The sequence below is a fragment of the Electrophorus electricus genome, chromosome 2 (genome assembly GCF_041902795.1).
Source record: "Electrophorus electricus isolate QZ-2024a chromosome 2, ASM4190279v1, whole genome shotgun sequence".
Lineage (NCBI taxonomy): Eukaryota > Metazoa > Chordata > Actinopteri > Gymnotiformes > Gymnotidae > Electrophorus > Electrophorus electricus.
Window position 1 is genome coordinate 18,550,974 of NC_137498.1, and position 25,636 is coordinate 18,576,609.

At 41.6% G+C, this 25,636-nt stretch overlaps 1 protein-coding gene across 3 annotated transcripts; it reads left to right on the forward strand.

The window, feature by feature from the left end:
- The first annotated feature begins 422 nt into the window (after positions 1-422).
- ube2j1 (ubiquitin-conjugating enzyme E2, J1) lies at positions 423-25,609 on the forward strand. 3 transcript variants are annotated; one of them, XR_014116576.1, is made up of 9 exons: positions 423-733; positions 9,259-9,332; positions 9,870-10,001; positions 11,032-11,116; positions 14,953-15,058; positions 19,763-19,892; positions 20,338-20,460; positions 20,769-20,916; positions 21,011-24,192. XR_014116576.1 is itself a non-coding variant. In XM_081695545.1 (8 exons), the coding sequence occupies exons 1-8, from the start codon at positions 703-705 to the stop codon at positions 20,862-20,864; spliced, it is 777 nt and encodes a 258-aa protein (XP_081551671.1). In that variant the 5' UTR covers positions 423-702; the 3' UTR covers positions 20,865-20,977. The 3 variants fall into 3 exon arrangements, 2 of the variants coding, with proteins under 2 accessions (XP_081551671.1, XP_035385106.1); XM_081695545.1 differs by lacking the exon at positions 21,011-24,192 and having other exon boundaries at positions 20,769-20,977; XM_035529213.2 differs by lacking the exons at positions 20,769-20,916; positions 21,011-24,192 and adding an exon at positions 24,451-25,609 and having other exon boundaries at positions 427-733.
- Positions 25,610-25,636: the final 27 nt, after the last annotated feature.

Sequence of the window (25,636 nt, forward strand, 5' to 3'; positions counted from 1 at the left end):
AAACAAATACAGTGCCACAAATACAAAATGATGGAAACATATGAGAATGATTAACAGATAGATAACGGTATGTAAAGGCCACGGCTGAGCTGCCACGGCTGAGCTGCCACTCAGGATAAAGCCGCGCACACAAACAATGTCTGCCGTGCGAACGCTTCTCCGACACTTTCTGAACACAGTAGACGCAGAAATCACTACGGACATTAGCTAGGTGCCTTTTTAAAAAGTCCCTAAGAGCTCTGAAAAGGCGCTAAATATACTACAAAGTCACTAAGTTGGTAACAGTAGTGTTACCCGTCCTCCTATTAGGGGTTATAAAAGTAGCCATCCTAACTTTGATATAATTAGTTACATAAGTGAACACATATCGTTCCCGAATAACGTTTATATTATAACGCTTTCAAATAAAGTTTTATTATTCAAAAATTGATGAGCTGTTGCTTTCGTTTTGCGAGACTTTCTGAAATCAGTCTGTAATTTAATGCTGCCGCTCGAAACTAGGAAAACAAACTTTGCCACGTCAGATTTTGCAAACCGATACGACGATAGGACATGACAAGAGCTCAAGTTAGCTGAAAGAGTAGACGGAAAACCGACCTCTAGCTAGGTTAACAGGCCATTCGTCTGACAAATTTTTAACAACAGCAGTTGAAAGCTGGCTGGCTGTGTCTAGGCAGAAAGGAAGCAAAATACCTCATCGAGATGGAGAACAAATACAACCTCAAGAGTCCAGGTAGCCAAAAAGATTGTTACGGAGTATGAAATGCCATTTGATAATACGCGTTGTAGTAAACAATCCAGACTTTCCGGTTTCAACGTTAGCTAACCTAGCAAGCTAAATTATACAGTTTGTGCTATTGTTTGTTTAGCTAGCTAAGCTAACTAGCCCCTCACTCCCGTCGGTGCAAGCTAGTTTGAATTATACAAAGCATCCAGATATGCAGTTAACATATTCGAGCGTTAGATAACTGTCTAATTCGGTAGCCAAAGTTAATGTTTTAGTAATTAACGTTACGGTACACAGTATAAGACATCTAGGTAGCTAACCTATATCTTATAGCTAGCTAGGTTAACGTTTCCTGAATGTATCTGTTGGATATCTAACGCTAACCTAGCTGACTATCTTAGTTAGCTGTAGCTGTGGTCAGCTGTGATGTTGGACAAACTAAATGATGGTTTTATACTTCTGAAAATGCTGACCTTTTTGACAGTTATCTAGCTAATCTAGTTATATCGGTGTGATTTAACAAGCTAGGTTGCCGGTGTGAATAGCTTGTATAACGCTGTATAGTTAGCTAGGTTAATACGATTTGCTACGCACATTTTAATCATAACCTAATAAGAATTATTGCTATTTCGCTGTTTCATGTTTTTGTCTAGTATAATTTGAATTTTGAAATTCTTGGGTAACATGGAAACTACAGTTTAAATCATGTTGTCGTGCAGCTCCGTATTATTTCTCTATGGTCTTTTCTAGAAACAGGTGCCTAACTTCTCAGACCGGTCCGTGAACTGTCGATTGTGTCGTGTTTTTTTATTTCGTGAATTGTCGACCTAATTCGTGTTTGTAAACAAAGCACTGTGGATAAAAATCCAATGAAATTAGAGTTCCGGGGTGTTCCTTTGTTGTGGCTCACTTGTACTTATCAGTGAAAATACAAAATATGTTTTTCCAAGTCTTTTTTAGTGTTTAGTTCACCTCTGGGTTGTCCCTGTAAATCGCTGAGATCTTCGGATTGGCTAATCTGAATACGTACAAATCTGAAATGAGCCCTCTTAAAATTGCGCGAAAAGGTAGCTAGATAGGTGTTTTTTAAATCGCCCACATGTCCTGTGTCATTGAAGCATGAACTAAGGCCTGTGTTGATTGCTTAACAACAAGTCTCTACGAGACCTGGTGCTGCCACCAGGAAGTTCTGTGATTATTTGGCTGGTTATAAAGTGCAAACAGGAAGCAGGTACTGAATGTGCAGAATATTTACAAGATCGTTCAACTGCCTTTATTTGCATATCACATTCTTCTAACTTCCTACTTTAGTGACTTGTGCAGATGTTTCACAATATGACTCAGCTGAAGATCACTTATGTAGCCCTGTTAATACTATTACACAGATGTACTTGGCATTTTACATGCTCTTCTCTATATCACTCATCTCACTTATTCCTTTGCAACAAACTGAGCTCAGAAATAACAGTTCAGAAATAACAATTAGTTTCTCAGCGCATCTTAAAACGGTTATGTCACATCCCCTTTTCTCTTTTTACATATTCAGTTAATCAGATCGAATCATGCTCAGGTAAATTTTAAAATTATGATAGCTTCCCTGGAGTAACAACATCAAAACATGTATGTTGTTGCCAATGAAGTTAACACATTGTTGTTCACCATCTTGGGCGGCCTGCTCCTGCCCACTGGAGGGGGACAAAGGTTGCTACAGCACACTGTAATGGTGTCATTCAGTATATGAGGATGTGCATAGGGCTGAGGGCTGCCGTGTTTTAGCACACCTGTAAATTAACCACTTCTGTCCTTGGAGCGTGAGTGATATGTAAGGTGATTTCATGGATGGCTTGTTCCCCTAGGGGTCAGTGAGCATCCAAGCACCCTGTCCACCGCCTGAGCCAGGGGCCAAACTGCAGGTGGAACCTAAACATGTCACCATTTCTTGACAGATGGTGTTGGCACAGAGAGGGAATGAATGGGGGGGGGGGGGGAGTAGAGAATATACAGGCAGGAGAATAAGCAGGCAGGAACTTTGTAGTCAGATTGGATTGTGCTATTTGTAGAGACAGTATCACTGAGACAGGGGGTGGGGAGAGCAGTTTCAGACACCCCCATCCCAAGCCATTGGTGACTGGGCTTCTCTCTTTCTGTCCAAGTGTCACCTTGTGGAATTTTCTGGGAATGCCTCACACAGACAGTTTGGCTTCATCACATTTTAATACTTCCAGTATGAGTAATTAGACCGAGCTCTTCATAGAGAGGTGTTACATTTCAGTAATGAGAGGAAAGGCTACATTTAATCTAGGAATTGTTAAAGACTCAGGGAATATATAGAGTATTGAAAATGTTTGTATCATACAAAATGATTGTTAAACATTCAGCAAACATTCATTTTCATGCAAAAAAAACCCCAGCAGAAATATGATGAATCACTGCTCAAAAAAACCAACCAAACCACAGTTGATTGACATATCGCTGTCACAGACTTGCAGCCTACTATGCTACTCAAACAGAGGTGAATATAAAGGTGTCACTGAGATGCCTTGATGTGTGTGTGAGAGTACAATCTATAAAATCAAATTAGATCTGCATAGAATCTGTTACTTCAGTATATTGATCTATGTGTAGAAATTATGCAATCAACATTTCAGTTTGATGGCACAGTTTTATATAGGCCTTAAGCAGAGCTATCCCAAAAATGCAAGTTATACTGTACAAGGTTTTTTCTCGCTAGAGAACTTTAACTTGCAAGATAGTTAGTTAGGTTAGTTAGACTCAAAGAGAGTGAGAAAGCAGAGTGCATGGTAGGGGCTTCAGCTTTCTGAAGGTGGAGTAAATTTATATAAACTTTATCCGACTTGAGGTTTAGTCATCTTACATTTGCAAGGGGAGGAACTGTGGCTAAATAAATTTACTGCGCTTGTCATTTACTGAGCTTGGAAACTATTCAGCGTACTTGCTCTGCATATTTACAGTGTGTGCCAAAAAGATTGAGATTAACCTAATTAGAAAGAAACCACAGATTCAGGTTAGGCCCTTGCAGGTGCAGTATCAGGGCGTAGACTGGTATCTCCTAATAGAAACGAAGCTTGCAACAGCTTCTTGTTAGGCAGGCTGTTTTTTCAATGTGTTTGGCTGCATTACCGCCACTGCACGGGAGCCATTAAGATGGAGTTGTGTTGAGACTAAAAGGTGGGGGGGGGGCTGACCCACGAGTGAAGCGGCCTAAGCAGGCAGAGCCGAGCCACTCGGGCATGGGAGAAAAAAAGCAGTGCTGCTAGGAGGATCACAGGAAGAGGAGGGAATGCTCTCGCTCTCTCTTTCATGGTCCTTTTTAAGCCTCTAGCTCAGCAAACACAAACATATGGAAGGTAAGAAAGACAAGGAAGTAGAGGACATGGAGGCGTGAGGGTGCTTCAAGACCAAGCCGATTTAGAGCTCCCACATGCTCAAATATTTAATGTGTGTGTGTGTCGCTCTCTCTCTCTGTCTTCTCACCTCTCATTTTGTTTTTAGAGTATGATGATTAAATGGCATGCTTTTAAGAAAAGGTTCCTAGCTGAGTGAGATATTAGTATGGCTTCATAATGAATTCAGAGTGCTACAACAGCATGCCACATTGCACAGTCCCACATTGTAGTCCTACATTTTTGCTGCATGTTTATCACCCTAAAAAAAAACTCTGACACACATTGAAGCAATTCTTATCCTACTTTCTATATATACACGACCTTTGTTTTATCCACATTTAGTTTACCACATGGTGCATGATGCTGAATTTTTCTGCAACATATCATAGCCTAATATATATGGTTCAGTAACAACTGCTTGGGATGCCAAGTTCATGTGATGGCAACTGTATGGTCACTTTTAAGCAGGGTTGTCTCAAGTTTCTCCAACTTCTCTGCTGTCCTGGAGCGAGACTCCTCTCTGGCCTTTGTCTGGGCAAGGCTGGTCCAAGGAGCTCGAAGACCAGCACTGGGCATGCCCAGGCATCCATGCTGGTGTCTGGATGAGTTCCCACAGAGCCATTGGCAGCCTCTGTTATGCACTCCACTTAACACGACTCCAGATGATCCTGTCTCTGTCTGCCTTCTCTCTCTGCAATCTTTTTTTTTCTCTCTCTCTCTCTCTCGCTTGCTCTCTTTCTCTCGCTCCCTCCCCTTCCTTCCCTCTCTCCATCTTCTCCTCTCCTGATCAAAGGCCTTCAAGATTGTCTCTCTGTGCTCATTACCCAGCATGCCTTGTACATGTGACTGCATCTGTGAGAGACTCCTGCTGTGCTTCAGAGCCTGGAGGACCTGATCTCCTCCGGTCCTCTTTCTCCCTGTCTTCTTCTCTTTCTTGCAGTCCAGTGTGTGTGGACATGGATGTCATAGCTCGCAGGCCAAACTGATCCAGTGTGCCAGCACAGAGGATGCTCATTCTTTCTAGAGTGAGGATAGGCTATGATAAATTGCTCCACTGCTCCACAAGAAAAGCACACCTCATAACTGATGTGCCTAAAAAAATTTTTTTTTAAAAACAAGAAAACAACAAAATACCCAGAGTCCAAATAAATACACAAATTGGTTATTGGTGGATGGTATTAGCTTGAATATCATAAAGTAAAATGGATACTTGGGTTCCATATTACATAGATAACATGAAACTCCAAATTGCAGTTAATTCCACGGGAATGGGATTGAAGTGCACGGGTGGATTTCTTCAGAGGCTGAATATGACAGAAGTCAGCTACATATACCAAACTATAATATTAAATTCAGCAGTTTTAATACATTGAGCAGCGTAACTGAACTGATGGCTTCAGCTATGCGGTACAAATTAATTATGGTCATTTCCCCCAGGCATATTTACTCAACACTACGGACCAACGAGCGCCACTGAGGGTGGTGGCGTGTCCTGTGTTGTTCATTCCTTATCAAGGCGCACTCAGAACTGGTCTTATTGCGGTTTGAAAGATTCCAGTTTTAAATTAACACTGTACTGCTTATAATGACAGTGGAATTGCCTGAGATTCGGTGTTGGTAATCACAAGAAGTAATCAAACAATATCTTGAGAATGCGTTTCCGCGTTTCATTGGAATAGAAAAAAACAATGAGCTATAACAATGTTGGAGTTCGTACAACGTAGACTGGATTTTTGTTTTTAAAAATGATATGAATATGATAATCTTGGGGTCACCAACGGCATATTGCGACAGCTTCAGTTAAACTCTGCGCTTGCCTATTCCCACGGGCCGTTCCAAAAATGCTTTATGTACTCGAATATTAATTACACATTTATTCAGATTATAATGACAAATTCACCAGTGAACAAAATCTGGTGAGATAACAAAATCTCACCGGAACCTAACGATTTCTGATACAAACACCTGACACAAAAGTGAATAAACAGGCGAGTAGACCGTCCCCGTGACATTCTTTTTAAACTGACAGATCCGGATAAGGAGCGACACGTCTATTTTTATCGTCTTCTCGACAAATTATTGCTTCATCGCCGCCGTCACTCAGTAATAACGGGTGAAAAGCCAGGGGAAAGACGTACTTCCTAATCATTTCTGATTTCTGTCAAACGCGGATAACGCGATAAGACTCTAGCCTTTGCTTTGGGAGCCGGATTATTTTTGCGCCCCAGGTTATTCCATCATAATCTGAGTTGGATTTTGAGAAGAATCGCACCATTTTTTTGGGGGGGGGCGGCCTGGCTAGGACAAGTGGCTCCGTCACAGGGGCATGTTAATTTATACATTACTTATTGCTCACTAATTAAGCCTTATTAATCAATACATTGCGATCATTCCCAGTGTTCTGTATCATTCAGCTATTTATTAATGATAGCCTACACGAAATACATTAGCTACCTAGTTAAGAATTTGCCATCCTTTCTGGGCGTGAACAAACTGAAAAACGGCTACCACGTGCTCACTGCTATGGTCGTCCATGTATTTTCTCTAACTTCCAACATTGTTATAGTCATTGTGTTTCTTTTTAAAGGCCTGTCTACTTCAAAGAATAGACTACTGAATGCAGACGGCGGGAAGGTGGAAGGCCAAAAAATGGACCAAATCTATATCTAATTAAGGGGGCATTTCATGTGTAATACGTCCAACACGCTTGTCAGATAGGCTACAGCTCGGGGCTAGATCAAATCAGCCCGTTATGGCTAATTCATCATTTTGGTATGACCTTTAGGTGGTGTTATTGTTCTTGGGTGCCCATGAATCCAAAATAACCTGCTTCAAGGCATTTCCTAACAGCAAATAATACGATATATAAAAAATATGATAGATTATTCTGCTGGCTATTACTTAGCCTCACTAGTTAGCCCATTTATAACAGCCGCCCCGCCTGTGTCAGCGGTTACAGACTGTCCGAAACAGCGGAAAGTTCTCAGCAGTGAAAACTGCGGATCGCAGCTGTGCATCGCTTCTATTTCAAGCGTTTCACTTCTCTTTTTCATTTTCTGAGCGATCTAAGCGCGGTAATTAGGGCGCAATTTTACTTCTTCATTAACGCGAGCGTGCCTCGACGCGACTTTTGCGGAACACGTTTCGTAATTTGTCATTAATATCCCGCTACCCGTGGCGTGTAAGCGTAGTCCCCGGAGAATGCGTGAGTGCGTTGCTCCGTTTTAATTGCCGCACAACGCTCACACTGTGACAATGAAAACAGCTTCCACGCTGTGAAGTGTGAATGCATAGCAGCAAGAATCAAGGAGTCGTCTGATGATTTTAGCAGGCCTTCCCAGACTCGTTCATGTCGGTGCCGGGGAGCGCTGTTGGTCTTTATGGCCAACAACGCTCCCGCCTTGCAGCACGGCAATGTTTCAGGTTGGATCCAAGAACAGAACTGCAAATGTCACTCGCTATTCCAGTATGTTCTCTTTGAAGTTGGGAATGTGCAGCGTCAACCCCCCATTACCAACCGCTGGACACACTGGCTATACGGATTCTAGGCGTGTTTTATATAAAACATAAAACATATGTATTCCTACTTTTTGGCTTTTTAGTTGCTTTACTCTTCTTTTCTGACTGGCAGGCGGCAGTCTATTTCTTTCTCTCACCACTTTTTCTGTATTTCTGTCTCATCTCTTTCTTTCTCTTACCCTCTTGCCTTCAATCTGTCCCACACTCCCACCCTCTCTTGGTCTGTTCCTCTCTCTCTCTCTGTGTCTTCTGAATTCACTTCTGTTGCATTTTCCCTGTTCATAATTCAGTTTAATTCGAGAAGCAATTTCATTGTGATAACAAGTTTGTTCCACTTTGTCAATTATTTTCCAATTTCAGTTATAGCTGTAGTCCCTGTTGTTAAAGGAAAAGACGAGTGTGCACTTTTAAGCCCCTCGTCTACTGTACCCTTCTACAGAGAGGGGGAGGGGGTGAAGCAGGTGGGATGGGCTGTTGTGTAATGGGGAGTTTAATGACTGATGTTGGTTACAACCTGCTTTGTACGAGGCAAGCAGGGGTGTCAATCTGACTTAAATGGGTTTTGTGAACAGGCAAAACTTGCTGTTGTAATACCCAGGCTTGTAAAGTAGTTACCTCAGACATCATTAAATCAAGCACGTTCATACATCTATCACGATCCTACACCACAGGACTCATTCATTTGGAAACTAGCAAACCATGTCTTGTTCCTTTGAGGGACTCAGACAGATGCAAATTTTGGTCTGTATCTGTGCTCCATGTTGCACTCTGTAATTGTATCAGTATCCAGTTGCTGTTATTTTGTTCGCATCTTCCCACATTTCACTACTATACTACTGTTGCAGCTTCTCCTTTTTGTTTTTAAATGCTTAAAGTGTTTGTGACAGTACCGGGATTGTTCATTTTTAGGACAGGAAGACTTCTAACTGGCCAGCTTTTCACTAGCAAGCTTTTTCCCTTGAGAAATGTGATAAAAGTATCCAAGGCTTTGACAGTTGGAAAAGCATCAGTGGTCTGTCTTTCCAGTGCTTCCGTCACACTTTCCTGCTTAGGCCGAATGCTAGTCAGGACGCTGTGTCCTCTGTGCCTCTGTACAGAGTGGCCCCAGGTGGATTAATCTATGAACAGTGCAGTTTGCATGTGTTTGTGTATGTGTGCGCGCGCGTGTGCATGAGCACCCATGAGAGTGTGTGTGTGTGTGTGTGTGTGTGTGTGTGTGTGTGTGTGTGTGTGTGTGTGTGTGTGTGTGTGTGTGTGTGTGTGTGGCTGTGTTTTCCTCTCTTCATGCTTTGATGCTCTGCTGTCACCACAGCTTCTGCTTTTCTGCTCAGCTTACCACAGTTCTGCAGAGATAAACAGAATAAATCAGCAGTTGAACTGCAAAAAAGTAAATACTTCTGAACAGATCATCTTCAGTTCAAAATCAGTAAATATGGAACAATTGTAAGCACATGATTCCTGTTAAATATAACAGCCAATAAATGAATTGACAAGTGTAGAATGTAAATCTTTTGAGCATAAATCTAAGCTTACAAGCAGTCAGTTTGCTGTTGGGACAGCGGAGGAGCTCATTTGGCTTGATGTGGGTGTTTTTCTGTTTGGCAGCTGTGAAGAGGCTGATGAAGGAGGCGGCTGAACTCCGAGAGCCCACAGAGCACTACCACGCCCAGCCTTTGGAGGTGAGTCTCACATGAATCCCAGTCTGGCTGTTTCTCACCAGCAGCACAGACACTGCACATATGAGCATGGTGACAGACATTCAGCCTGCCTGACAAACAGGGTTTATTCTGAATAAATGGGAAACATTAAAACATTAATAAATTGTAGTCAGTCCTTTGTAAAGTTGAAAAACAATGTTGATTTTATGGCAGAATGTAAGAACAAATGACAGTAAATTAACATGGATCAGTTTACATTCGGTTGGGCACAACCTTTACTAAAATGGTCACTGTCATTCTGTCAAGTCAGGGTGGCATTGCATCCAGCAAATATCTTCAGACTGGTTGATGCTGTAAATGTAATAAGCCTGTTAAAGTTGTCTGCATACAAGAATGTGTCCTTTATTCCTTAATGGTTAGGTTGAACAACCATTTAAGAACATGTTTGAAATATAGAAAACTTCTCAATCCTCCTGAGTGTTCCATAGCATTACATGTTAACAGATCGTCATGTGGTAATGTCAGATGCTGATTGCTCATGTCTGTATCACCCTTCAGGACAACCTCTTTGAGTGGCACTTTTCTGTTCGCGGGCCTCCAGACTCAGACTTCGATGGTGGGATCTACCACGGCCGCATCGTTCTCCCCCCCGAGTACCCGATGAAGCCCCCCAGCATCATCCTCCTCACTGTAAGTCGTTTCACTCCCCAGGGACCAGTTCCCAACCTGAAAGGAACAGCTTACCTCAAAACCTGCCACTTCATGTTGAGGCGTTTGCATGTTTTCAGAGAAATTAACAAATCTTATGAATACACAGTGATATCAGAGGCACAGTAATCTCTATAAATTCCAGAAGTCTTAGGTTCTTATTAGCTGCTTCATGGATCTGGGGTGTAGTTCAGTCACTCATGTTTAGAGTAAAACTAAAATTCTCCAAAGAGTACGCTGTTGTCACTGAAATAGCTTTAGTGCTGCCCTTCTTATTTAATTATTAAATCATGAAAGATAGTAATACCAAAACCTCTTGTGTCGATTACCCCATACACACCATTTTTGTATGACTTTCTCTTGCCTCTCCCATTCCCGATTTTTGCCCTCTCTGGGACAGTAGGCAACATTAGATGAAGAGGACATGAAGACCTCAAAGCCCTGGCTGCAACTGCCTGACATGATGAGAGATCTGAAGCTATTTTAAGTTTTGCACCCCAGAATGTGAATTTGTCTGTGGGGAGGCCCATGTTCCTTTCTGACAGTCAGTAGGGCTTCTTTAGAGGAGCATACACAGTACCAGAGTCGTTCATGCAGTTAAATTTACTACCTGTGTATAGGGGTAGTTCTTTCATTAGACTACATTGTTGTTTGTTTCATTCTGCTTGGTTTATAGATTTTGCATTTGTCAAGGATGAGCCTATTGTTCTGTTCATTCCTCTGTCTGGTCCTCTTTCTTCTGGTCCTCTGCCTCACTATTTCATTTGGGCTTCTGCCTCACTCTTCTGTCTTGTGCTTTGCGTGAATGCTTGAATCCTTCCAGCATTTTAGGCAGTTTATGTTGCCTCTTCTGTCTAGTCCTCTTGATTTTCAGACATCAGTGTCTGCTTTCCTTGCCCTTCACCATCAATCCGATTTCCATCTTAATTTTCCCCTAATCATTCCACATCCTTTATTCTGTTTTGCTGTGACAGGTTGCCATGTTTCTAATCAGTGCTGAATTCCCTTTCAGCCCAATGGGAGGTTTGAAGTCGGGAAAAAGATCTGTCTGAGCATATCTGGCCATCACCCTGAGACCTGGCAGCCCTCCTGGAGCAGTGGGTATCCCCCTGGCAAAACACACACGTGCGCGCACACACACACGCACACTCACTCTGGGCTAGCACCAACAGCCTGACTAAACATAATGCTAGCTCTCCATGCTCGGCTGGTACATGAAAGAGAGGGAGAGAGCAAATGAGGGATTAAGGGGTTCATTTAAATTTAAATGAAGTCGGCATGCTAATGTCCTCAGGCATGGGCGTCTTCCACATTGTTCTATTAGCACATTTTCTCCTTGCTCGTAATTGATTAGACTGAAGGAGCCCAGGAGAGACGTGGGACAGGACAGGCGTCCCTCTCTGCTCGTAGAATGTCTCCCTGTCCCTGCACCCACACACTCCCCTAACCTTCTCAGCATGTTGGTCCTTATGCAGTAAACCTGCATCCTGCCTTCTAAGTATGGACGCCAGACTACAGTCAGTAGCAGAATTTCTGCATTAAGCATTTTGCATCCACACAATATTCTTGTATGTGTTTCACATCCTTTTTTTTTTTTTGAGAAAGGCCTGTGTTTAATTATGCAAACAGATTTATATTTTAAACCCCAGCATGTCTAAAAGGGCTTCTGTCCCTTAGGATCCTCTTGCATTATTGGAGGGTTTATATAATAATATATTATTATTATCCACCACTCGCAGCTGTATTTTTCAGAGTTAGAAAATCAACCTCGAAAGTGGATTTAAAGACTTGGAAAGGCCTTTGAATACAGTACATGGAGCTGTATTTTTTAACACCTTATGTTTGAAATCTCTCTGAGTGTTCTTTGTGTGCTTTGTAGCCTTGGCATCTAAAAGCTGTGGGGGTTGTTTTTGTTTTGTTTTTTTGTTTTTTTAATTATTTATTTTGTTGTTGTTGTTTTATGGTACTGTATTCAAAGTTTTATGTCAGTGCCTTGTGTTCTAAAATGACTCGTGGGACGTCTGACTTGGCTCTCTTTTTCCCTCTACCCTCCAGTTTATGCTGCCTCTTTATACCACCTACAAGAGCAGCTGTAGAGAGAGATTTGCAAAGTTGGCACCAGTTAGAATGAACAGTGATTGGTTCAGTGCTATTTTTACATTTTGGCTTCATTCTAAGCACATGAATGTATCCACTGGAAATTTCTATATCCATTCACTCAACATTGTTCCCCCACTGATAACAGTATTTCTCCTTAAACAAATCAAATGTTGTCTCAGCAAGTGAAAACATATTCAAGGCACTATATACAGCGGGTGAAATAAGTATTGAACACGTCACCGATTTACTAAGTAAATATATTTCTAAAGGTGCTATTGACATGAAATTCTCATCAGATGTCGGTAACAACCCATCCAATCCATACATGCAAAGAAATCAAACCATAGTTGTCCATAAATTATGTGTAATGAGAAATGACTCAGGGGAAAAAAAGTATTGAACACATGAAGAAAGAGGTGTCAAAAGCCATGGAAAGTCATGGCACCATCTGAAATCTATCAGTAATTAGAACGCAGTCCTGCCACTTAGTGCAAATTAATATCAGCTGGTTCAACTGATGACCTATAAAAAGGTGTCTCATTACCAAGGTGCCACACAAGAAACATCTCATGATGGGTAAAACCAGTGAGCTTTCTCAAGACCTTCGCAACATTATTGTTGCAAAACATACCGATGGTATTGGTTACAGAAGAATTTCTAAACTACTGAAGGTTCCAGTGAACACTGTTGGGGCCATAATCCAGAAGTAGAAAGAACATCATTTCACCATAAACCAACCACAACCAGGAGCTCCCCACAAGATTCCAGCCAGACGAGTGAAGAGAATTATTAGAAGAGTTGTCCAAGAGCCAAGGTCCACTTCTGGAGAGCTACAGAAAGACCTGCAATCAGCAGGTACAATTGTTTCAAAGACAACAATAAGCAATACACTCAACCTCCATGGCCTGTATGCACGCTCACCATGCAAGACTCCATTGCTGAAGCAAAAACATGTTGATGCACATTTAAATTTTGCTCAACAACATTTAGACAAGCCTGTCAAATACTGGGAGAATATAGTCTGGTCAGATGAGACCAGAATTGAACTCTTTGGATGCCATAACATACAACATGTTTGGAGGTCAAAAGGCACTGTATAGCACCCCAAAAACACCATACCAACAGCGAAGTTTAGAGGTGAGAAAATCACAGTGTGGGGCTGTTTTCCAGCATATGGCATTGGCACACTTCGATGAATGGACAAATGTACCGAGACATTCTTGAAAATCTGCCATCTACCAGGATGATGAAGATGAAACGAGGGTGGACATTACAGCAAGACAATGATCCCAAACACACAGCCAAGGAAACTGCAGGTTCCGTGGTTCTGTAAATCCAATTGAAAATCTATGGAAAGAAGTTCAGAGTTCATAGAAGGAGCCTTCAGGATTTGAAGAGTGTTTGTGTGGAAGAATGGGCCAAAATCACACCTGAGCAATGCATGCGACTAGGAGGCGTCTTGAAACTGTTATCACTAACAAAGGCTTTTATACGAAGTATTAAATAAATTTCAGTAAGTGTGTTCAATACTTTTTCCCTGAGTCATTTCTCATTATTACACATAACTTAATTTAATTTATGGACATCTATGGTTTGATTTCTTTGCATATGTAGATTGGATGGGTTGTTACCGACATCTGGTGAGAATTTCATGTCAATAGCACCTTTTAGAAATATATTTATTTAGTAAATTGATGACGTGTTCAAAACTTATTTCACCTGCTATATTTCTGATTTAAATTTTATTTAACCTGTTTCTAGATATTTTATCAAATGAAAACTTCTTACCCTGTTGGCATATAGTTTTACTTCCTAGAAGTATTTATTTCTTGAAAGAAGCAAATTACAAATGCAGTGATAGTTATTTAGAATTGATAAAACATTATCTGGAAATAGTTTGAGTAATCTTGAATGATCTTATCATTACCGATCATTAATTCATTCATATATTCATTCATATGGATGGATAGATCGATCGATCGATCAGTCGATTGATCCCAAATTCACAATTCTGAAAAATGCCTTCATTTTCCATTAGCAATTGAAAACTCAAGCTTGCTGCTGTGTCGCTTATGTCAGGGGACAACCACACCCACGCATGTTTCTGTCCAGTCAGTGGGTCTTTTACTGCAGTGACGGGGCACACCTCTGCACTGCTGAGCACTGTATTCATGACCTGTATTGGCACCATTTCTTATCAAACCCCCCCTGTGCTTGCTGTCAAATGTTTTGATGTCTGGGCTTTGTGGAATCCAGCCCTTGGGTGATGACTACCATGAGCTTGTTTGCGTCATTGTTCTCCTCTCATCCAACCCTAATTATCGAGCCCTTTGTGCATTTAATTATGCGTATTAGAGCAGACACATTCAAGAATGTGGGATTTAATTGGTACTGGGAAGAAATACCAACGGCCTTGTTTGACGACGTGGTTGTGTTTTCCATCAGCGCGGGGATAAATCCGGCTTTGGCTTGGACCATTTGCGGAGCATCACCCCATATTTCGCTAGACTCTGTTTGTGGTCCCTCTTTAAACTGTAACACTACAGTCTTTGTTCGCCACCCAGCCATATAGCTGCCTGCAGTACAAGTCCTCCTTTAGATGCGGTGGACAAGGCATTACATGGTGTTATGTAATACACGCGCGCACACACTAAACCAGGGTGCTAAGCGCCACAGTGTGTACTGCTGTCCGTGACGGACATCATCCTGTTCCACAGTTGTGTAATGCGGTATGGCAGATCTCTTTTGAACCACGTGTCATGACTCGTGTGTGTGTGTGTGTGTGTGTGTGTGTGTGTGTGTGTGTGTGTGTGTGTGTGTGTTTGTGTTACAGTCCGGACAGCATTAATAGCGATTATAGGTTTCATGCCAACTAAAGGAGAGGGAGCGATAGGATCACTTGATTACACCCCTGAGGAAAGAAGAGCTCTCGCCAAAAAGTAAGACAATTCAGATTAAAGTCTGCCCTCCCTGTTTTCTCTTTTTCCACTTGCCTCCGTTTCACTCTTTACTCACTTGTCTTTGAGCCTCCTTCTTTCTCATTCTCTCCCCAGCCTATCCTGAATGCTCTCTAATTCATGCAGAATTGCTTTGCATGTTACATTTTTAAAACATCCCTACCACTTTGACGCCTCTGGGAAAATAAGCCACCCTACCCCCTGTTCACTTCAATTCAGTTTGTTTTAAAGAAACTTTTACTGTCATGACCAGAACTGAGAATAATAACTAGAAAATGCTTCTTTGAGCTGAAGTGTGGCATAAAAGCAGTGTGGACTAGCAGCTGAAACGGATAAGAACAGGCCTCCCCGCACAGCTGCTGCCATAATAAGTGACAGTTGTGGGTGTACCCTCACGGCACTGATTCCGTCTGATTTGTAGAAGTGGCGCAGACAGCCGGAAAAGTCCTAGGCTGCCTTCAAAAACCACACACTACAATACTAAACAGTATGTCAAAATAGTAAGCCATTCAGATTTCCTGCCAATGATTTTGCTGTTTTCCTCATAAAGGTTACACCTCCCATGCTGTGTACTGATCTGGTAGTTTTCAAAGATATTTGAAACAGTCATTGAATCATAAACAGCACACACTCGTACACTGGCACCATTTATGGCATGTAGCGTGTGGTTCTGGGTGCAGTCCTCATGTCATGAACCTTCCTTTAGGCCTTCACAGCCTCGAGGGTTTATTACCCAGAAGCTGCAAATCTCGTGAGGTCCAGTCACATGACTTTATTTAAATGCTTGAATTCTTCCAGCATCTTTGGACAATTCATGTTATCTCAGAAACTCCCCCAGTTCTCCAATATGCTTAGCTAGGTGTTAAAAAATTGATTGATCGCCCCAGGGCTGTGCTCTGCTTGCCAGATTGATGCGAGGTAGGCGCAGTACCACTGTGATGAATGCTCACCTGCTGCACAAGGATATGGCCATTCATCCCTCTGTTGGCCAGACAGAACCGTCCCTACCCTTACTGCGGTGGCAGGAAGCTCAGTGGCTCAGCTGGAGCGTTCCGCACTGAGGGAAATGGCGGTTCTGGTCTCCATGTGAGCCCCAGGGTTTAAAGGGTTCTTGCAAAACCTTGAAACGTGAACATACACTGAACTTTGAATGGATCCTGAGTCTGAGAGTGAACATATGTGAGCTGCTGTTACTGTGTAAGAGATTTTTTTTTTTTATTATAAAATGATTACAGTAAGATATTATAGTGATCCAGTATCTAAGCAAATCAGATGACCTACACTGTAATCCCTCTACACTGTCGTAAGCTTATGCTCTTTAAAATAAATAAATGCTTCCAGCCTCCGAGGCAGTTGTGTGGAAGTGACAAGGGTTCATAGTTACTGGCTTGTTTAGCCCTAGAACAATTGTAAAGTGCACTCTCTCTCTTTCCTTCACTCTCCCCCCTTCCCTTTCTTTTGCTCTTTCTCTCCATCTCTGACTCTTTCTCTCTCTCTCGATCTCTCTTTTTCTCTAATCTTCCCCTCCTGTCTGCTGAACATCATACACTGTACACCACATAAATACCGCATTTATCTGATCTTTAATCAAAAACAAGTAAAAGCTTTAATTGGGACTGACTATTTGATGCATTAAACTATCTTATTTTAGCATCTGAGACGAGCAGTTTAAAGTGTTTTTTTTTTCCCCCCCTTTATTTATATATACATATCTCAGCTGTGTGCGCACACATTGGATCTCCTGCGTCATTAATCTCCCATCATCCTCTGCAGAGCTTTCTTCTGGAACAAACAGAACTGGTGATTAGAACGATTGGCTGAATTTACTTTTACCAGGAAAACCGAGAGCCTCCAAAACTGCCAGCTTTTTAGCCCCGGGAGAGAAGAGGAGAATTGAAACCACAGCTAGAGACCTTGACGCGTGTCCGCTGTGCACTGCAGTGAACGTGCACATTATTAGATGCAGCTCAACCCATATCTTGGCCCGTTGGCTTGTCATGGTGCATCGGGTGCCATGATCAGTGTCTAGAGATTTGGGAAGTCATTATCGAAGAGTGTTTCTGAGCCAGCATGTGTGGGCATGCAGTATTTTAAATTATTTTTCAAAAGGAGCTATAGTTAAAAGTTTGGACCAATGACAGAAGACAGTCAGTTTAGCTATTAACACTTAAAAGATGGAGGTCTTCAATGCAAAGACATCCAATTAACACATGGAGATTGGATATGATGGGGCGATTGGAAAACCACCCTGTTTAAATAAAGAAACACACACACACACACACACACACATACATACATGTTTTTGACCATAATATCTCTAAGTATGAAGGTCCTTATGTGTCTGAAAAATAGTGGATATTTCCTACTTGGTTCCTGCCTTTGTGCTTCTAGTTATGGAGTGTGGCACCACTCAGACAGTTGCCAGTAGTGACATCTTAGTGAAAGATTATTCATCTCTGGATACTGAAGCCAAAGAGACTAATGTGTCTTTGGCAGTAACAGTGAAATCCAGATGGGTTTTTTGATTATCTAGTCCACGATGCTTATGAGTGAAGTGAAGCTATTTAAAGACAGCCCCAAAATACAGGGAATATTAATTTAATCACAGTAAAATCCCATTGCTTTTATTCCCACCAGTCACACAACCTTTCTTATAAGGCTTTTTTTGTCTTCATGAGGAAGGTCTTCATCCTGGAATGGGTTTGGCTTACTACAAGCTTCACTGAGGCTTTTGAACAGTCAGAGCTCAGAAACACGAGTCTCACAGTATTCTAGATAGCAAGCTTCCACTGTCACCGTGCAACATAAAACCTCTGAGGTTATAAAAGTTCTTCTGGGCCAGTGGACCATGGGCTGGATCTGATTCTGCTTAAACTCCTTTTACATTATCTCTTGTATAGACTCTTAACCACCTTTAACACTGCACAATTACTGAAGTTATAGAACAAATCTATAGAATTCAGTGCTTTCAGTCAAGATGGTTTAGAGATAAATTACATGAAATGGACCACTATTGGATAATTAAATAAATCCAAATGTACTCCCAGATGGAAATATGCACAGATCAATCTAAGACACTGGGCACAAACAAATCCAAGCTGGCATTCCCTATGCTATCTCCCTGTCATGAGAAAGATACTTTTAGAAACACCAAAATGTCAAAAAGGGATCAATATTCAAATCTTTCAACCAGAACACCTATTTACTATCTCTGTCACACTGTCCTCTCCTTTTTGGAGCCTGCATGCGTCACACATGCCATGTGTCTGTCACAAATCCACCTTTCATTCAGGATCACACCCATTACCTTCACTAGGACGGGGGTTAACTCAGAATGGTATGCTCCCAATGGCCTCATGATACCATCATGTAGTTTGTGCGAAAATGACTTCAGATTGTTTCTTCGGTCCAGTTGCCAGATGCACCAAGAGATCCTGCCTGCATCATTGTTCCTGCCATGGAGCATCTTGAAATTGTGCTCCAAGCTTTCAGTCTGGGGCCATCTTTCTTCCCAGTTCTTAACATAGCCTTATTGACCTGACCTTTCCATTTTTCCTTGGGGGAGAAATAACTATTCTGGTCTTAAAGGCCATGCCATTACCTTACAGTGAAGGGTAATATCAGCATAACTATAGACTTCATGAGAGTGTGTTATAATTAAAGTGTGTTTAAATTATTAATTTCTTTATTCTATAATCTCATTTTGATTTTCTTTTCAAAATGTACAAAATGTTGAAATGACAGACAAAGCCAGTAAAATTTAGTTTAAATTATTACATATTTAGCATTTTAAATAATATATAACATTTGGCCTACTGTGTACAAATTTGCTTTTTTATCATCAAGTACACATAACAGCTGATATAACTTTATTTGGATGCAAGCTAACAAGCCTATGTTGGCAAATGACCATTAGTCATTGGACTGGTTAGTCATAGGATTAAAAAAATCCACTAAGCGCTATATTTGATTTCCCTGTCCTGTAAGTGGCCACCTGTATCTTTATAGGTGGTACATGTGAAAGTTGAAGTGTAGATGTGTTGAAGATGTTCAGGCCCCATTACATTGCTTGTTTCAATGTTGCTCATACTGTGTTCATTCTCTTATTCTTATTGCTGCCTACATTCTTTGAAACCTGTCTTGCTGTGGAAGATGTAGCATTTATGTCATTGCACACAAATTTACACATGGTTATATTGCTATTCATACTGATGTTTGTTTAGCTAGATGATTCAACAACCTTTAAGCCTTTCTGTCCTGGTAGAAGAGAGATGCTGTCTCTTTGGGACAGATAACTAACTTGCGTTCCATCCCAAATAATGTGTGTGGAGTAATTTAGAGGGCCTTTGATGCAAAATGCTGAGAGTTTGAAGTTGGCTTCTTATTGATGACTGATGACAGTACTTCTATTGATGTAGCTCCAGATTTCCCCAAGCCTACCTCTTTTAGAAGCCTGCCCTTTTGGTTAATCCTATCAGCAGGCTTTGAGCGTTTGGGTGGATGAAACTGAACACAGTGGCTCAGCAAGTCTAGGTGCTCTCATTTCTGTAATCTGAATGTCTGTGGATTCAATCACAAAATGCAAAATGTTTGCAAAAGGTGTTCTCTTGTGAGTGGGTTGGTGTGTGTGTGTGTGTGTGTGTGTGTGTGTGTATATTTATATTTATATGTGTGTGTGTGTGTCAGGTCTCAGGACTTCTGCTGTGAGATGTGTGGCTGCTCCATGCGGACGGCCTTGCTGGCACTCTCTCCTAACAGTGACCATCGACCTGCTGACCCCCAGGCTCAGCAATTAGCCCAGCAAATCAACTTTAAGGTACAGACCTCCACTCTCCAAAAAAACATGCAAAACCACTAGCCATGCACAACACACAAATGCATGCTGATGCACTCCAATTCACTCCTGATCACTGAACACACATTGACTCACTCCTAACTCGCTAATTAACACATACAATCACTCTCTCACACCACACACACAGACACACACTAATATCTGTATGGCCTTTCCCACATCACACAGATTAGCACCTCCCCTGTCATCATTGTCATCAGTAACCCATCTCCACCCTCACCACCCCACTGCTATTACTCAGAATCTAAACAGGGAGAAAGACAGTAATGGGATTCTCTTTTTTAGAAACAGAGAGGAATGGATATGGAAAGATTTATATATATATATATATATATATATATATATATATATATATATATATATATATATATATATGTGTGTGTGTGTGTGTACTGTGTTTGTGCAGGCTGAGTCGAGCACATCTGGGGCCAGTAGGGATAAAGCATCAGAGACTGATCGGCAGAATGATGGAGAGGAGAGCTCCACATCAGGGGGCCAAAACGAAGAGAGGGTAGCCCAGGCCGAACAGGTGAGTCCAGACAATCTCTGCATGCAAAAGCTAGCAAAGGCTTTGGATTAAAAATCTATCAGACAAAGACTGCATTATTCATTATGTGCGCTCATATCACTGTGCATACACTGCCCAAAGTACGCGCACACACGCAGACAATTTCAACATCCAGCACTCATATTTTATCATGTACTTCTCACAATAGAAACTCTTTGGTATAAGACACACATACATACACAAACATACACCCTCAGCCTGTGAAGTGTTTTGTGTAGCAGTACCCTACAGTGCTCCTGCAGTCTCAGGATTACTCATTTCTTCCTCAGAACAGCGGGAGATTCCCGCTCAGCCGTGGCAAGATCACGCGCGCCTCACTCCACACACTACCCTCCTCCTCACCTGCATTTTTACAGACTCATTAAATTAAAGAGTTGATTGTGAGTGGCTGAGCAGACAGTGTGTGCACAGCTGGAGGTCAGTCTGCACTACAGAGAGAGAGAGATGGAGAGAGAAAACACTGCACTATTGCTAACATTAGCAGTCATTCTCTTATTGTTTTATATAACAGATAGCCTGGACATTGAATCATACCCTCCTCTCTGCCCTCACGTGGATGCTCTACCCAGTGCACAAGTGACACAGCGAGACTAATGGAGAGTGTGGGGGGATGGTTGATTTTTATTTTATTTATTTTTTATTCATTGGTTGTTCTTCAATATAAAATACCTGTGTATTTTTAGCTGTCTATGTAGATAATCCGTTGCATAATCCAGTCTGATCATCCTGTTTAAACAGCAATAAGAATTTACCTGACATTGACACATGTTGTCCAAATGAAGGCTTTCTAACTTTAGAACACTATCAGGCTTTCTGTGCTAAACCTTTTGCTGAAAAAAGGCATTAGTACCCAACTGGGAATTTGCTAATAAATTGAACAAAGCTAGGTTGTGCCTTTGGAAGATAAGGTTATGGGTGCCTTCACTGTAAATGATGTTAAAAACAATTAACATCCAGTGGTGTTATCCTTTTTAATGCACAGTGGATGGATTGCACCATGTGCCACAGAGCATAATGTAGAAAGAGTTTGGGAGTTCGTAGCCTTCTAATCTGTGGCGCTGGCCGCATAAACTTCTGATGGAGAAATGGGAGGGAGGGAGAGCGTAGGGATGACAGAGTGGTACTCACCATGTGCCACAAGAGACCTTTCCCTGAAAGGCAAGAGCAGAGAAAGGGAATTTGGCAATGGCTCTAGAGACTAGTGCCTGCTCTAATTCTAACTGACCAAGAGCAGAAGTGTGTGTGTGTGTGTGTGTGTGTGTGTGTGTGTGTGTGTGTGTGTGCGTGCGATGTTACTTCTTGAAGTCTTTCAGTGTGATTTTTTTTTTTAATCTTTAATATCACATCAAAGGGTCACTACGTTTTAAAATATACTGCAAAACATATCACAATGTCACAGTGTGTGTCAATATAATTGCAATATATGTTTATTCTTCATGTGATGCACCCCTTTTCTATAGGTTAATACGCTTCTGTTTCCTGTTTACTGTTCTTCACTGACACTGCTCTGGCAGCTCAGTCTAGCATAGCCATCCACCCTGTTAATAAACAGCAAAGTTGAGTTGAACACAATGAACTGACATCTCCGCTCCAGTTTAATCATCAGTGTGTGGGTGTGGCTGGTTCATGCTTAAAGACTTGACCCCTTCTACCACACACTGGCCCAGCAGAACGGGTTTCCAATACTTATGGGCTGTTTGACACACCGCACCATTACCCACCCCAGCCTAGTCCTTGTGTTCTTTGAAAGAAGAAAGTGTAAATGGACTGGGCCTCATGAATAAGGAATCGATGCTATCCTCTGTAGAGCAGAATGGATGTGCTTCCAATAAGACTGAATGCAAACCGTGTAATAGAGATGGAGAGCAGGAGAGGGGTAGAAATTTTATGGGGGTTTTATCTGTGTGTTTTGCAGGTGTGTCTTATGGGCAGGTGAAAGAAATTAAGTATGTGTACATTGTATACAGAACTTTTCTGGCCTCTTCAAGTTTTCCACATTTTAGTATGTTTCAGAGTCATCTTAAAATGGATTCAGTCCACTACACACAGTACTCCACAGTGACGAAGCATAAATTTTATTTTGGCATGTTTGATAAACTTACTGAAAATCAATGTCTGAAAAATCACTTTTACATAAGTATTCAAACCTTTTTTTAATGACACTTTATAATTTAACCATTCTTCTTCTATTGATGTAAATACTTTTATAACTTCATTGGAGTCAACCTTTGCCTAACTGAATTGGTTGGACATAATAAGGAAAGGCACACTCACACTGAATAATTGAGAACAAAGGGTATAGGTCAAATAAGTAACCAAGATGAGATCCTGAATTTCCTTGTGGATATGGGAGAACGTTCCAGAAGGACAGTCATTAGATCAGAGCTCCACAAGGCAGGCCTTTATGGTGGAATGGCAAGATGTAAGCTATTCTTCAATTAAAGACACATTAGAGCCTGCCTGGAGTTTGGAGGAACCTGTACAAGCAAAGTTATCTGGTCTGATAAAACCAAGATTGAAATATTTATGTTTGTAACTAAACTCAGTGCTAAGTATGGAGGAAATCAAGCATTGAATACCATCAGGAATTCCATCTCTACATTACCTCATAAATACCATCTATATAGTCAGACACATTGAGGGCAGCATCATGGTGTGGGGATGTTTTTCTGTGACTGGAAGTGGAAGACTAGTCATGATGGAGGGTAGGTAGGCTACAGAAATATATATAGAGCAATCTGGAGTGAAAACCTTTTCCAGAGTGCCCAAGATGTCAGGCTAGGGTGAAGGTCTATATTTCAACAAGACAAAAACCCAAAGCACTGCCCAAAAAACACAGTAGGGGTGTGGAGGAAATATGAAAGTCCTGGAGTGGTTCCTTGAGAGTCCAGTCCTGAAGCAAACAGCAGCTCCGTAGAGACCTGTTGATAACTGTGCACCGATACTCCCCCTCTGACTTGACTGTGCTTAAATCATTCTGACCTGCAGAATGGGAGAAACATTCCCAAGATGACCTGTATGATCATTCCCAAGATGACCTGTGACTGTCATTGCTTTTAACCAAATACTAAATGCAGGGGCTGAACACCTGCGTAAATGAAGTATTTCAGTTTTTACAAAACATTCCAAAATGATGCCATTGTTTGTAGACTGAAGAAGAAAAAAAAATAGCTCAGTCTATTTTAAATTACCCTGAAGTGTACTAAAATGAGGAAAACACAAAATGGTCTGGAAACATTTTATGTGCACTGTATTGTACAATTCCCCTCTTTATCTCTCAGGTATGTGTGTGTGATTAATCTGAATCTCTCTCTCTGTGGCTCACTCACTTCAGTTCTCTGTATAATATTTTCTGCATGTTATTTGCTTGTTTGCAAATCAGTCACTTGTTTGCAACACATTTGTAAAACCAGTGACATACTTTGTGTGAATAGGGAAGGTTTACTTAACTTGTTGTATTTAATTATTTTTATTAAACTTATTGTATTGAAACTTTAAAAATGTATTCACAGTAGACATTTGACATGATACTTTGACATAAAAAAAACCCTGTATCCAAGATGAAACTATTTAGTGAAGAGATTGAGATACTTGAAAAATCATCCAGAATCTGAAATTTTGTCACTTTTCAGCACTGAGGCTTGACGTACAGTAACCATGTACCCTTCATTTCAGTAAAATGTGGAATTTAGATTTCGAATAAGTGATTTTCTCTGTGAACGATTCATCTACATACACCTCTGTGTACTTGCTTTCAAGTCATTGCTCTTCTGAAGGACACAGCTTCTCTTTTTCAGTTTCTCTATCTCCATATCTCTCTCTCATGCTTGCTCAGTCTATATCACTTGCTCCCACTTTGTCTGTACTCGTTCCTATTATAAGGGGTTGTGTGCATGTGTGCGTGCGCGCGTGTTTGTGTTCAGTTTCTCACCTCTTCTCCTTTTCTGGCAGATTGAAACAGCCCCGGCACCTGCAGGTGAAGCAGCTCCGGTCCCAGCAGCCCCGCCCACTTCCCGCCCCCTGAGCCCTCGGCAACGCCGTGCCCAGAACCAGAACCGCCAACAAAACCAGCCACTCCGCCGGCCCACTTTCCCGGCATTCCCAGCAGCAGCAGCGCAGCCGGACGGCAGCCACACAGGCTCAGCTGTTCTCATTGTGCTGCTCTCCCTCGCCCTAGCTGCCCTCGTTTTCCGCAGGATCTATTTGGCCCAGGAGTACAAGTTTGACTATGAACTCTGACCCAGTTTTCAAGTTCCTACCTGCTGCCGAGTTCCACCATCATGACCACCATCCGAGCCACCACTCAGTGCAGTTGAGACTCTTTCCCATTGGGCAGACCCTTCTGCCCACCCCCAGTCAGTTTGGGAGCTCTTTATCGTACAGGGCCATTTGGAAGGACTCGAATTGTATACCCAGTAAAGAGGATTTTGTTCCATAACATCAGAATTTGTGCATTCCTATAGAAAGGACTGAACTAATTCCCAAAGGATTTGTCTGTGTGTGTGTGTGTCTGTGTGTCTGTGTGTCTGTGTGTCTGTGTGTGTGTGTGTGTGTGTGTGTGTGTGTGTGTGTGTGTGTGTGTGTGCGTGCGTGCGTGTACGTACATATGTGTGGTGGCTTCTGTTTTTTAAACTTGAAGTTTGTCTTCATGTACTTCTAAAAAAAAGACTGAGTTATGAACATAAGGATGTAAGCCTTACAAGGCTTCTTCTGATGCATGTGCTTTAAACTGTAGTATGCTCCCTCTTATTATCAACAAAGTCATACTTTGTATTGCAACCTCTGCAATGAAGTTGATTGAGTCATGTTAGATTTAGACATTACATCTATGTAACTTTAGACTCAGTAACACTTCCACATGTTGAGGCTGTGAGTGCCAACTTAACTCACCTTAAACTGGGTTTTCCCTCCCATGCTAAGATCAGACAGTCTTCTTAATTGCCTCTTTAGGCAGGGTCTATCAGTTTGGTTTTAGTGTATTTAATTGTGCCCAGGTCCTACTGTAGTGAGCCTGAAATTAAAACAGTTCAATTTTATCAGAGACTCACCCGCATCATGTAAACCAGTTGTAGGATTTTTAACAAAAGACTGATTAAAAGGGAGAAACTCATTTGTGTGAGTCTTGTTGCTGAATACG